The 15,206-nt window shown below is 43.4% G+C and overlaps 1 protein-coding gene across 11 annotated transcripts in view; it reads right to left on the reverse strand.

Annotated features, from left to right (window-relative positions):
• Nucleotides 1–503: 503 nt before the first annotated feature.
• Nucleotides 504–15,206, reverse strand: part of HDAC8 (histone deacetylase 8) — a 239,259-nt gene continuing 224,556 nt past the window's right edge. For 4 of the 11 annotated variants that reach the window (XM_055268714.2, XM_055268715.2, XM_055268719.2 and 1 more), the window contains one exon: nucleotides 504–1,064. In XM_055268714.2, the coding sequence (XP_055124689.1) occupies nucleotides 1,042–1,064 (23 nt within the window). In that variant the 3' untranslated portion in view covers nucleotides 504–1,041. Of the gene's footprint in view, nucleotides 1,873–9,660; nucleotides 9,763–15,206 lie in introns of all 11 variants that reach the window. The other 7 variants (XR_008654887.2, XM_055268712.2, XM_063634936.1 and 4 more) reach the window with 3 other exon arrangements.

Consider the following 15,206-nt stretch of genomic DNA (forward strand, 5'->3'; position numbering starts at 1 on the left):
TCTCTTCCTCATCTCTCCCATTATCCCCCATCCCCATTTTTCCATGTTGCCAACTCCCCAGAGGTTGCAGTAACACCACACATTACAACTTCCTCCCCTTTTCTTTATGTGCCAATTGTCTACACTCAACTGGGAAGCATCCTTTCTATCCATGGAAGTGCTCCTCTTGGATCTGACATGCCAACACGCCTTTTCCATCCCTAAATCACTCCCTGGACAGGGACAGCTCCTCCCCAGGGTGCCAATAAGCCCCTCTCCATGACTGCAGTGCCAATATTCCTACCCCACCATGGACAGCCCCAGTGCAACCCAGAGCTTGGCCTTCTGTCCCAAGAACTTGGGCTAGAGACACACTAGTTCCCCAGTGAGGTCAGACTCTCAAGCTGGGCCAGAGTAGAGATTGGAAGGAACAGGGTTATTCTTCACACTTCAGCGAGAAGAAAAGTTCAGAACTGTGTGTGCTGTCAGTGGCGCTTTACAATGAAGACAATGGGACGAAGAGGTAGGTTTTCAAAGATTTTATTAAAAAAACCAAAGATACATAACACTAAAACAACACCAGTGGACTTCTTCCCACCTCCCAGTCTGCTGATCAGTACCCTCTCTCCCAGGGCTCCACCTGGATGGTCCTGAGGCCCAAACCCTGCCTCTCAGCTGCCTCCTGCCCTACAAACTGGTGACTGCTCTCATCCAGCTTCTGATCTGTTTCATTTAAGACGATAAAAATACTCCCCTCCCCAATTCACTTAAAAATAATTTTCAATGATTAAAAACTTCGTTTGCGTGTGTGTGTGTTTTTAAATAAGAACTTTAAATGTGGGATATCTCCCTCTTCCCCTAGGCCCAGTTGAGGACTCTGGGGTGCCTGCCTCTTTACCCCAGGAAGCCAGCTGCCACTTGGTGCCCCTTGGAAATTTGCAGGAAGTAATTTCTTTCAAATTTCCCCTGCAGTCACAAATTCCACAAACTGCTTGCATAAACACGCTGTCTTCATTACAGGCACCACTCCTCAGCTCTGGAAACCTGATCTCTTTCTGTCAACTAGACCACATGCTTCAGATTCCCTGCAAACAGGGGAGAAAACAAAATTCAAAGTCAGGTAATGTATGTGAATTACACCCCAATAGAGCTATTTTTTAAAAAGCACTTATATTTTGGGGCTTATTCTCTGCTGCTCTTGGGAACTCTGTGACCTCGCCATAAGGAACAAGACCAGAATAGCTTGCTGCACGATGAGAAACAAATGGCCCAGAGACCCCTGTCACCCAGGCAACCACCAGCCAATTACTGTACATGCGATTGAGGCCTTTGACAGCCAGCTGACTGCAGACGCTGGGTGTATCCAGCCAGAACCAGAAGAGCCACCCAGCTGAACTCAGCTCAATTGCCAATCTATAGAGTCATGAGCTAAACAAATGGTTGTTTTAAGTCACTCTCTCTCTCTCTCTCTCTCGTAACACTTTTCAGAGTTCATTCTTTACTAACTGCATCAAATCTCATGCTCCCCACCCCCAACTTTTCTTCCTTCCCTTAGCAAGGCACAACCCTCCTAGCATTTTCTCTTGTGAGTACCTGTGAAACACAGATTGGGGGCTTTCCTCTGATCTCAGGCCTAAGAGTCTTTGAGGAAAAAGTGATCATTTGAAATCCTACAGGACTGGGCTCTAGGAATGAAAAGTTGCTCACTTTGTCCCTCCATAGTCTTTCCCTTGCTACACTTCCCCAAGTAGAAACACTGGGCTCCAAACCCTGCTGGCCACTTCTCTGAAACAGAAACAATGCTCCCTGAGGGCAGGGCCTGGCTGTCTTACTTTTGGTTGATCTCCAAAGTCTGGCACAGTGCCTCACTCATAGTAGGTGCTCAGTAAATGGCTGAATGAATGGATGAATGAAAGGAAGGAAGGAAAGAAGAAACAAATCAGAAACAAACTACTTGCCTATCTTTTTTTTTTTTTTTTTTTTGAGATGGAGTTTCGCTCTTGTTGCCCAGGCTGTCGTACAATGGCGCGATCTCGGCTCACTGCAATCTCCTGGGTTCAAGTGATTCTCCTGTCTCAGCCTCCCGAGTAGCTGGGACTACAGGTGCGTGCCACCATGCCCAGCTAATTTTTGTATTTTTAGTAGAGATGGGGTTTCACCATGTTGGCCAGGATGGTCTCGATCTCTTGACCTCGTGATCCACCTGACTCGGCCTCCCAAAGTGCTGGGATTACAGGTGTGCCCGGCCTTGCCTATCTACTTTTATTTTAGATTTTAATCTGCAGTAAATTTGACATTTGTGCATGTGCAGATCTGATTTTAAACATATGTATAGATTCATGACAGAGAGGAGTTCCATAACCCCTCAAATCTCCTTGTGCTATCCTTTTGCAATCACATCTTCCTTTCTCCCCCACCACTTGGCAAGCACTGATCTGTTCTCCATCACTGTAGTGTTGTCTTTTTGAGAATGCCATATAAATGGAATCAAACAGTCTGTAACCTTTTAAGATAGGCTTTTTTTTTTTTTTTTTTACTCAGCATAATGCCTTTGAGGTTCATGCAGATTTGTGCATGTATCAATAGAAGTTCATTCCTTTTTTGTACTTACCTTTTACTTTTAAAATAATTATAGAATAACAAGAAGTTGCAAAAAAAAAAATAGTGCAGAGAGGTTCTACACACCCTTCCCCAGGTTTCCCCACATGTTAACATTTTACATAATTACTGTTCAATATCCAAATCAGGAAATTGACATTGGTACAATTCACAGATCTTATTAAGATGTCACTAGTTTTACAAGCACTCATTTGTGTGTGTATAAGTGTATAATTCTAGGCCATTTAATCGCAAGTGTAGATTCATGTAACCTCAACCACAATCAAGATACGAAACTATTTTATCACCACAAAGATTTCCCTCCTCTACCTCCTTTACAGTCATTCCCATCCCTCCTCCTTCACCATCTCTAAGTCCCGACAACCATTCATCTGTTACCCTTCTCTAAAATTTGGTCATTTTCAGAATGTTACAGAAATGGAACCATACAGTATATAAACTTTTGAGATAGGCTTTTTTCACTCAGCATACTGCTCTTAAGATCCATCCAAGTTGTGGTGGGTATCAAGTTTGTTGCTTCTTTTTGCTGAGCAGTACTCCACAGTATGGATGTAGCACAATCTGTTTAACTACTTATCTGCTGAAGGACACCTAGTTTTTGGCTATAGAATCAAGCCACTATGAACATTCACATACAGGTTTTTGTGTGAACGTAGTTTTCATTTTTCTGGGACAAATGCTCAACAGAGTAATTGCTGGGAGGTATGGTAGTAGCATGTTTAGCTTTATAAGAAATTGCCAAACTGTTTTCCAGACTGGTACCATTTTACATTCCCACCATCTATGTTTGAGTCATCTGGTTTCTCAGCATTCTTGCTGGCATCTGGTGTTGGTTTTTATTTTGGCCATTCTGATAGATGTATAGTGATATCACATTATGATCTCAATTTGCATTTTCCCAATGGCTAATGGTGTTGAACATCTTTTCATGTGCTCATTTGCTGTCTGTATATCCTTTTCATATCTTGTCTTTTGCCTACTTCCTATTTGTTTTTTTTTTTTTTTCTGTTGAGTTTGGAAAGTTCTTTATATATATGTTTTATTTTTATTTTTTGAGACAGAGTCTCACTCTGTCACCCAGGCTGGAGTGCAGTGGTGCAATCCCGGCTCACTGCAAACTCTGCCTCCTGGGTTCAAGCGATTCTCCTACCTCAGCCTCCCTAGTTAGCTGGGATTACAGGCATATGCCACCACGCTCGACTAATTTTTGTATTTTTAGTAGAGAGGGGATCTCACCATGTTGGTCAAGCTGGTCTCAAACTCCTGACCTCAAATAATCCACCCGCCTCAGCCTCCCAAAGTGCTGGGATTACAGGTGTGAGCCACTGCACCCGGCCCTTTATATATTTTAGATACAAATCTGTTGTTGGATATATGATTTGCAAATATCTTATCTCAGTATGTAACTTATCTTTTCATTCCCTTAACAGGGTCTTTTGTAAAGCAAAAGTTGATTTTGATGAGCTCCAATTCCTTATCCATTTTTTTTTCTTTTTTTGGATCATGCTTTTGGTGTTTCAACCCCCTAACCTCAAAAAAATCTCTGGATAATCTTTGATCCTTAATTTCTTAGTCCACGCCTTCTCCACATCTTATGAGTTGTGAAGCCTAACATCAAGATGTCTCTCCAATCTATCCCCTTCTTTCTGTTCCACTGTCTCTGCTTTAGTCACGTCTCTTGTTACTCAGGTCACTGCGACAACCTCTTATCTGGTCCTCCTGCTTCTAGAGCTATTCCCTGTACAACTGCTAGCTGTGATCACATTCCTTCTCTGCTCAGAAAGACTTTAGAAGGCTGGATGTGGTGGCTCATACCTGTAATCCCAGCGCTTTGGGAGGCTGAGGTGGATGAATCACCTGAGGTCAGGAGTTTGAGACCAGCCTGGCCAACATGGTGAAACCTCATCTCTACTAAAAACACAAAAAAATTAGCCGGGTGTGGTGGTGGGCACCTGTAGCCCCAGCTACTGGGGAGGCTGAGGCAGGAGAATCGCTTGAACCCGGGAGGTGGAGGTTGTAGTGAGCTGAGATGGTGCCATTGCACTCCAGCCTGGGTGACAGAGCGAGACACCGTCTCAAAAAAAAAAAAAAAAAAAAAAAGACTTTAGCAGTTCCCGACCTACCACCTATGAATGAAGTCCAACTCCTTAGTGTAAATGGGCCCCATCCATGCTTTCCTGTTTCCACACCTTGGCTTGTGTTGTTGCCTCAGCTGAGGACAACCTACAGGGGACGCTGGTGTGAAGTGAGGGTCCTTCCATCTGTAAGTATAGCCAGAGCTAGGGGAATGAGTGAATGCAAGGATGAACAAAATTCCATGTCAAAGCATTCCAACAAGACACGTTTGCAGGGAGGAAAGGTGGGAGCTGTACTCTCTGCTGCTCTGCCTCACTCTCCAGTTACATTTGGAGGCAATTAAGAAAAACAACAGAAATAATTTTCACCAAGAAGTTGACGATGAGCAATGTTGAATTGGGGTAACAATAAAAATGCAAGCTTAAATAATGCCCATTGTTTTCCCCTCACATCTAGCTTTTCCAGCAGTGGGTAGCAGCCTGAGAAAATTCTAAAGGCTAGCACAGGCTGGGGCCTAGGGAGACAAGAAGTTCAGACCACAGCGGGCAGACTCAATTGCCTAGAGAGGCCAAGAATATACTGTTTGTAAAGCAGGCTGGGGGCAAGACACAAGGGGCCTTCTTGATCCTTTTTTCATTTTCTTACTTTGAATCATGACATAAGTGTAAGAAATACTTTCCTTTTTTCTTAACTCTGCCACAGAAGAAAACAAAACCAAGACAGTGTAAATGGAAACTCACACTTGGCCTAGAGTAAGAGATACAAAAGGGACTGGTGGGGCCTGTGGCAAAGAGGAAGGTACCTGCTGGCAAAGTGGGCAGCTGCGGCTCAGCTCCAGCCACTCACCACTGTGCAGGCCTGTCGGCCCCATGGGACTGAGTCCTTCCATTTTCCAAGAGAAGTCCAAATTTCACATTTTTATGCAGTTTCCCCTGTGTTAAATGTGGGCAAATGACTGACATTTTAAAAGAATGTCATATGAGGCATTAAGATGAGTGGCCAAACAAAACAATTTTGGAGGCGAGATGTAGCTCGTGGACTCCCAGTTTGTGATTTCTGGTTATCTCTGAAATAGTCTTGATTTATACCTAAGGCACCCCATTTCACTCTCAAATATCCTGGTTTGGACAATAAACTATACTGTTACTCTAGCTCTGATGTACAAGAAGGAGTACTGAACTGGGACTCAGGGGGCCTGGGTTCTACTGAACCACACTGGTTGACTAATTTGTTTATCAATTTATTCAATAAACATTTATGGCATGTCTACTCTGTGCCAGGTACTTTGTTAGGTGTTGATGAACAATCTCTTTAGTCTTTCTTTTTTAAATTAATATATTTTATTTTTAGAACAGTTTTAAGTTTATAGAAAAACTGAAGAGAAAGTACAGAGAGCTCTCATATATCTCCTTCCCCTTCCCCTACAGGCAGTTTCCTCTATTATTAACATCTTGCATTAGTGTGATACATTTATTATAGTTAGTGAATGGATACTGATACATTATCATTAACTTAAGTCCACTGTTTACATTAAGATTCGCTTTTGGTCTTGAACAGTTCTATGAGTTTTGAAAAGTATGTAATGTTATGTATCCACCATTAGAGTATCATGCAGGAATAGTTTCACTGCCCTCAAAATCATCTGTGTTCCATGGACTCATCCCTCCCTTCCTTTCCCTGAAGCCCGGCAACCATCATCTTTTTACTGTCATATGGTTAGAATCATACAGTATGTAACCCTTTTGGACTGGCTTCTTTCAAGATGCATTTAAGTTTCCTCCATGTCTTTTTGTGGTTTGATAGCTCATTTTTTCTTAGTGCTGAATAATAGTTCATTGTCTGGATGTACAACGGGCTTATCCATTCACCTATTGCAAGACATCTTGGCTGCTTCCAAGTTTTGGCAATTCTGAATAAAGCTGCTATAAACATTTGTGTGCAGGGCTGGGCACAGTGGCTTGTGCCTGTAATCCCAGTGTTTTGGGAGGCTGAGGTGGGAGGATCACTTGAGGCCGGGAGTTCAAGACTAGCCTGGGCAAAATAGTGAGAACCTGTCTCTACAAAATAAAAAAATTAGCTGGGTGTGATGGCACACCCCTGTAGTCCGAGCTACTCAAGAGGCTGGAGCAAGAGGATCGCTTGAACCCTGGAGGTCAAGGCTGCAGTGAGCTATGATTGTGCCACTGCACTCTGGCCTGGGTAACAGAGTGAAACACTGTCTCTAAAAAATAAAAATAAAAAAAAACCCAAACAAACAACAAAAAAGACCTCCAAACATTCATGTGCAGGTTTTTGTGTGGACATGAGTTTTTAATTCATTTGGGTAATTACTAAGGAGTGTGATTGCTAGATCATGTGGTAAGAATATGTTTACTTTTGTAAGAAACTACCAAAATGTCTCCCCAAGTGACTGTACCATATTACATTCCTACCAGCAATGAATGAGAGTTCCTGTAGTTCTACATCCTTAACAGCATTTGGTGTGGTCACTGTCTTGGATTTTAGCCATTCTAATAGATATGTAATGGTATCTCATTTTAATTTGCAATTCCTTAGTGACACATGATATTGGGCATCTTTTCACATATAGTCTCTGACTTAAGATGTTTCAACTTTATGATGGTACAAAAGTAATATGCATTCAGTACACTCCTCAACTTATGATGGGGTGACATCTAGATAATCCCATCATAAGCTGAAGATACTGTAAGTTGAAAACATACTTTCCACTTATATTTTCAACTTACAATGGATTTATTGGGACATAACCCCACTGTAATAGGCAGAGGAGCATCTTCCCTTCTTGCTGTCTGTATATCTTCTTTGATGAGGTGCCTATTAATATCTTTTGTCCATTTTTATTTTTTTAAATATTTTTAAATTTTTTTGTAGAGATGGGATCTTGCTATGTTGCCCAAGGTGGTTTTGAACTCCTGGCCTCAAGCAATCCTCCCTCCTAGGCCTCCCAAAGCTCTGGGATTACAGGCAGGAGCCACCACACCCCAAAAATGGGCTCACTTTTGCCCATTTTAATTTTTTTAATTTTATTTTTTTGAGACAGGGTCTCACTCTGTTGCCCAGGCTGGAATGTAGTAGTGTGATCACAGCTCACTTCAGTCTTGACTTCTTGGGCTCAAGTGATCCTCCCTCCTCAGCCTCCTGGGCAGCTGGGACTACAGGCACATGTAGCCATGTCTGGCTAATTTTTATATTTTTTGTGGATACAGGGTTTCACCATGTTGCCCAGGCTGTTCTCAAACTCCTAGACTCAAGCGATCTGCCCACCTTGGCCTCCCAAAGTGCTGGGATTACAGGAGTGAGCTACTGCACTCAGCCTCTTTTGCCCATTTAAAAATTGAGTGTTTTCTTATTGTTGAGTTTTAAGAGTTCTTTGTGTATTTTGGATTGAACTCCTTTACTGGATATGAATTTTGCAAATATTTCTCCCAGTCTGTGGTTTGTCTTTTTATTCTCTTAATCTTCTTAATGTGGAGCAGTGTGGTCCAATAGAACTTTCTTGGATGATGTGACCATCCTACAGCTACGCTGCTCAATATGGTAGCCACTAGTCATATGTGGCTATTGAGCACTTGAAATATGTCTAGTGCAAGTGAGGAACAGAATTTTATATTTTGTTTAATTTTAATGAACTTAGCCACATGTGGCTAGTGGTGAGACTATATTGGACAGAGTAGACATAGAACAGTCCTCTTGTGCTTTTTTTTTTCCCTTCATGACGTTGACTAGGGGTCATCCTTACTCCTCCTTTGTTTACAACCTTCCTTTTCAATCTATTAGCAAGTCCTGTGGATTCTACCTCCAAAATAGATTCCAAATCTACCTCTTTTTTTCCATCCTTCACTGCTGTAACTGTACCCCAAACTATTCTTGCCCTTTACATGGATGATTCTAATAGCCTCAAGACTGGTCTCCTTGCTTCCTTCCTTGTCTCCTACAACCCTATTCTCTATATAGCAGCCAGAGTATTTTGTTAATACTTAGGACAGACCACATCACTCCTATGCTCAAATCCCTCTAACAGCCTCCAATCACAATAAAATCTAAGTTACTCACCTGCAGGGGCCGGTCCCTTGCCTCCTGTCTCCTACCACCACCCTCCTTGCTCACATGAGTCTTCTTTGTGTGGCTTGAACACAGAAATCATTTTTCCCTCTTAGGGCTTCTCCTGTCTTTGAACTTGCTCTTCCTTCTTCCTGGAATGCTCTGTCCTGGCTATCCCCATTTCCAACTCTTCTCATAACCTTTGTCACCTTGAGTCGACAGGTCTCAACCCCAAAGTCACTTCTGAGAGACCTTAGGACCACCCAAGCTAAGGAGCCACCCCCTCAGTCACTCCTTTTCTGTCACACAATTCTGTTTTGTTTTCTTCAATCCACTTAGCGCACAGAAAACATCTTGTGTGTTTGTTTCTTTATTTGCTCGCTGTTGGCTTCCTCTCACCAGCTCTATGAGGGCAGGGACCTTGTCTGCTGTCTTGATCATTACTCTACTGTTAGCACCCTCAGTAGTGCCTGACACCTAGTAGGTGTTCAGTACCTATTCACTGAAGGAAAAGACATCTGTAGACTACAGGGCAGCTGATCAAGCACTTTCCCATTAAATTCCCAGAGGCTTAAAGCTTGGCCATTGCTCTTAAGGACCTTATAAACGTGGTTAAGGTGAGCAAACACATGCTAACAAAAGGAGAACCAGGCTAGGATACATAAGTTCTGAACACAATCAGCATCACAGCAGTTTGGAGGCATGCTGGTGTGATCTCAGGAACCCTTGGAGGTTGGGTGGCAACACAAAGGAACACAGAAGTGAATTTAGGACTGTTGAAAAGTGTTTCCAAAACTTCTGTCATATGAGTACCTCTTAGGAATGTTTTTATATCTACTTAACAGCTGTATTAATAGTCACCTTGATATATATATATATATATATAATTTTTTTATTTTTTCATTTTTTGGGGTATTAACTTACTTTTAAACCTTCAGGCCAAGCCCAGTGGCTCACACCTGTAATCCCAGCACTTCAGGAGGCTGAGGCAGGAGGATCCCTTGAGCCCAGGAGCTCGAGACCAGCCTGGGGAAAATAGGGAGTCCCCGTCTCCATTAATTTTTAAAAAGAAATTTTAAAAAATAAGAAAAAAACTTTAATACCTATTTTGGCCTCATCTATCATAAGCAGCAATAATAATAATAATAGACAACTTGCTTATTACATTGTAAATCATACGTTAAAATAAATATGACTATTAAAATTAAAAATGTCTTTGTGTCACCTCAGATTGTCTCTCATATAGAGGAACGTGAGGAACATCTTGAGAAAAATCATTGTAGGGATTACTCTTGGACAGCCGGTGTCCAGGCTGTCCTGCTGCTGGCAGGCTCTGGTATCTGAGAATCTTAGATGGTGTGCACCCCCGCTCTCACCCAGCTATCCAGCTCCCTTAGCCCAATCTGGTCCATTTTTCTGTCCATTTATTGCCTAAGCCTTTGCTGATGTCTACAATGGCTAGGCCCTGTGCTGGGTGCTGGGGTCACAGAGGGGATCAAGACAGTTCTTGCTGTGAAGGAGTTCTTGGCCTCGTGAGGAAGACATATATGGAGGCAAACACATCATAGCCCACAGCAGCAAGGTGATACAATTCTAGTATGTACAGAGTGCTGTGGGCAGAAAAAGAGGGCATAAGAGGCTTCACAGAGTAGGTGGTTTATTGAAGGGCAAAGGAGGGAAGAATGTTCCAGGCAGCAGGAACAGAGCAGGATGTATAAAGCCAACTGCAAAGTTTTTGAAGTCAGAATACAGGATGAAGTTCAGGGAGGAGGGCAATGCAGCTGGAGAGGTGGCCCGAGGCCATATCAAGGCCAGGGCCTTATCTGAGAGGCCGTGGGGAGCCTCTGAGAGATTGTCAGGAGAGCAGGGGATCTGGTGGGATCCAGGGCTAGAGCAAGATTTCCAGCTGCTGCCCCATCATGGCCAGGTTCAAGGACCTCATTTTCTACCTGGGAACAATTGCAGTACCAAGGGTTCCTGTGAAGCCTTGGGCATGTGATGATATGGATGGCTTGTTTAATTTTTAGCTCTTAATTGTCAACTGCATTGCTTGCCTTGGAATGTCGATCCCTCCTGTCATCAGAGAGCCTTTAATTGACAATTAAGTAAAACCGCCAATTACCACTTGTCTGCCTCTGACCTGAATTAGAACCTGAGATTGTGGATTAATCCCACCAGGCTTCTGACATTTACAGGATACCAGCGCTTGGAGGATATTACCCTGATGGTTAGGGTGCTCTCGTCTTAGTTCTCAAGGCACTACTGCAGTCTCAAACGGAATCGAAGCAATTTCTAAAATAGCCTATGATTCATTTTTTCTCCCCTCCTGTGCCTAAATCTGCTGGCTTCATGTGGAGGGATGGGCACAAGTAACTGTAGAGGTGACATCACAGGAGTGGGCTGCTTGCCTGCCAGCCAGCTTGTGGAGCTGGGCCCCGGCAGTTGTCTATCTGCTGGGCTGGGCAATGCCTCCCAGCCGTTTTGGAGACAGAGCTCCGAGGTTCTTCGGTCGATGTGCCTTCTCCACATTTCTTTTTCTCAGACAAAAATTCTGGGCTGGGAAATCCAGGATAATGGGAATAGCAGTGGTAGGAGGAATAATACAGCCTTACATCTGTATAATGCTTTAGAGTTTGAAAGCTATTTGCTCTATTTTGCCCCACCCAAACACCAGTAGGAAATGGAAGCTGGGATTTTTGACTTGAACTGGAGACCAACTCTCGCTCTCTTGCACAAAAAAACCTAAATGCTAATATCCCCTATTCACCTCAAGGCATATCATGATTAGGCCTTGGACGCCACCAGAAGGTCAGAGAGGCTCCCTTCACCTTCTAGGTGCTTCCTGGAAGATAAATTCTCCAGGACAAATTGCTTGGCAGGCACAATCTATTAACTATGCCATCCTGACTGAGCCAACAAGTAGTGCCAGTCTCAGCACTGCCAACTCCTTCTGCACACCCTGGTTTACAGTCCCAGTGGTCCCAAAGACCTTTACTGGGGCCAAAGGCACAGTCGCTAACTGTGGAGCCCTGAAGGTAGGGTGTGTCACAAACATCTAGAAGTGCCAACAGCTGCCAGAGAGCTCAAGGGCCTGTGAAAGGAAAACTCACAATTCAAGTCACATCAGCTATCACTGTGGATCCTGAAGTGAAGGGTCACTGAGCCCAGCCGTGAACAGCTGAAGAGTGGGGTAGAGGGATTCTTTTCTTGGAGGAGCCATAAAAATGGTTCTGTGGTGGTCTCATGATTGCTCTGTGATCATTCAGCATGTGAGCCCAGCATGGCTTGGTGTCCCCAGTTCCTTATTGCCATAGTGAACATGAGAAGTCTCCTCTGGCCCAGCTCCCCCCCTGTGATCTTCCCCAGGATCATGGTCACCAGGCTGGAAGCCAAAAGAGTGGTATACTCTTGATTGGCCTTCCGGGTTTTAGATTAGATTTCAGTGTCACTAGTGTGCACGTATGTGTCAGGGGATGAGGGTGGGGGTTGGAAGCAGAGAGCCATAGATGCTCGACAGTATTTTGAGAGCAGCAGGTGCTCCTGCTATTGTTGCTGCCATAGCTGCCGCCACCACCACTATCACCAAATGAATCCAGGATGACCTTGTGTAAGACCACAGTTGCTGGTCAGCGCCATGCAAATGTCATCTATGTAAACCAAGATGCTTGTACTTGGGTAGTTCTGTCTGTCAGAAATCTTGGCGGGGCATAAAAGTGACCCTTTTGAAAGTTGAATCTGTAAATCTATATGTGGAAAGTGACTGTCAGAACAGAACATCAACACCTCCAAAGCAGAGGGCCCTCGAAGAACTTGTTTTCCAGCTCATGGCAGAAATGTGCACCTACGAAAGTAGATTAAGAATCACCGCCTCAGCCTGTTTTAGAGATGTGAATAAAAGTCTTGGCTTGGGACTGCCTTCTCTCTGGTTGACTGATTTTTCAATTGATTTGTATTTATTAGCTAATGAAATTAAAGTTGTAAAAATGATAACAGAAACACAATAAATCTCTCCCACAACTGGCTGTTTCTATGTCACTATGGTGCATTCCTCACTTTGATTACTTCAAAGTCTATTATTTGTTTTCAATTATTCTGTTTTTCTGGCACTGGAGAAAATCAATTTGTTTTATTTTCTCTTATTCATGCACTCAATTATGCTCTTCGGGCACATTTAATCACTTTGATGTTTTCATTTTATGGCCCGTCTCTAGGCACTTCAGCTGCATTGCTGCCAATGGGCAAGCAGGACTAATTTGCATGTCACAATAGACTTGAAATTCTAACTCAATTTAGAAATCTTTGTGAAATCTCCCTCCAAAATGTGCTTGGAGCTGCAAAGAGGCAGAAGACTGTTGGCAAACCAGGAGCCTGTGAAGATACTTTCCTTTCTCAAAAGACTATGAGCTCCTTCATGACCCGACCATGGCTTGGGGAAGTCCCTGTCCAGGTATAGCAGAAAACCATGGGAGGGGAGGTCTGCAGACCTTCCTCTGGAACTCTGTGGTGAGAATCCTGCAGCAGCTGCCCCTCAGTGGCAAGGCCAAGGAGGCTAGGCCCACTTACCCTGGCAGAAAATGACCCTTAGCACTGCTGGATTTGGTGGCTGTGCTCAAGACAGCACCTGAATCTCAGTTGGCTAAAGGGCTTCCAGGTAGACTGACAAAGTTGTCAACAGTTAGGCATTCCAAAACCCTGAGTGGTTTACCTTATTTTTCCTAATAATTTCCAACCTTCCTTCTACCCTTTGATCATTTTAGAATCGCTTTGGGCATGTACTTTGGGCACACAAGCAAAAAATGCTTAATTAAACATATTAGAGGCCTCCAACTACTCTTTGAATATTATTGGTTTGTTTACGCAACAATCAGCAGCTCTGCCAGGCAGAAGGAAAATTCCTTATTTCCTCTTCTAAGCTTTGGGTACGATCCTCAGCGTCTCAGGTGGAATCCTATTTTCCGCACTTACCTGCTGTGTGACTTGGCACAGGCTAATTAACTCCCCTAGGCCTCAGTTCCTACATCTATTAAATGGGGTTAATAATATTATACACATTAGAGACTGATCTGCTTCCTAAACTTCTATACTGTCAAGAGTTTGGCCATATTCACATACCGCCTATGTGGACTTTTCTTATATAGACATAAAAAAACCCCAGCCTCATCCTAAGCAATATCTTTGAAACCAAAGAGTTTGATCTGATAATTATATTTCTTTTTAATACACATTGAAACATATATCTATATTGACCATACTAAATCCGTTTCACTTGGGGTCTTTGATATTGCTTGTCTCTTCATCTAGAATGTACTTCACTACCATTTTTTTTTTAAGACAGGGTCTCACTCTATTGCCCAAGCTGGAGTGCAGTGGTGCAATCATGGCTCACTGCAGCCTTGACCTCCTGGGCTCAATTGATCCTCACATCTCAGCCTCCCAAGTAGTTGGGACTACAGGTATGTGTCATCACACCCAGCTCAGTTTTACATTTTTTTTGGTAGAGACAGGGTTTTGCCATGTTGCCCAGGCTGGTCTCAAACTCCTGGGCTCAAGTGATCTGCCTGTCTCAGCCTCTCAAAGTGCTGGGATTACAGGCGTGAGCTACCATGCCCGGCCGAACTCAAAGTTTGTAAATCTCCTTCCCTCATTTCATTAATCTCTGTTCTCAAATGTCACCTCCTCAGAGAGGCCCTTACTGAATAGCATCCCTCAGAATTTGTCAGTAAACAACATTAAATATTTATTTAGCTGTTTATTGTCTATCTTCCACACTAGAATGTAATCTGCATGATGGGCAAGGACTTTATTTGGCCTATTTCCTTTATTATTTTAAGAGACAGGGTCTCACTATGTTGTCCAGGCTGGTCTCAAACTCCTGGGCTCAAGCAATCCTCCTTCCTCAGCTTCCTGAGTATTTGGAACTATCAGCCCACATCACTGTGCCTGGCTTATCTATTCTATTTACTTCTGTATTGCCAGTGCCCAGAATAGTGCCTGGCACATATTAACACTAAATGGTTGCTGTTAGGCTTCCCTTCCATTCCACCAGGGTGGTGTCAAAGAAGGCAGAGTAGAAAGCCAGGACTTTCCATCTTTGCTCAATGGCAAGGAGGCCCACCCACTGCTATGTCAGTAGAGGCCAAATGGGGAGCAATAAGAAGGTGCCGCTCCCATTTTTGGCCAGAGTGGTATCAGTGGAGGTCTATTGGAGAGCCTGAATTCTACTCCACCCAGCAATAGTGAGGTGCCCTTCTTCTCCCCAGGGTGTCAATGGTGGCTGAGTAGGGAACCTAGACTTTTACTCCCCACCTGGAGGTAATAGGGTAGTGCCCTCTGCCCCTGCCAGCATGTATTACTTTTTTTTCCCTGACTACGAAAACAATACACGTTCACGGTAGAAATTTTGAAAAATACAGAAACAGCATAAAAAAATAAAAATCATCTGTAATTCCAATTCTAAATAACTACTGTTA

Source organism: Symphalangus syndactylus, chromosome X (assembly GCF_028878055.3).
Source record: "Symphalangus syndactylus isolate Jambi chromosome X, NHGRI_mSymSyn1-v2.1_pri, whole genome shotgun sequence".
Lineage (NCBI taxonomy): Eukaryota > Metazoa > Chordata > Mammalia > Primates > Hylobatidae > Symphalangus > Symphalangus syndactylus.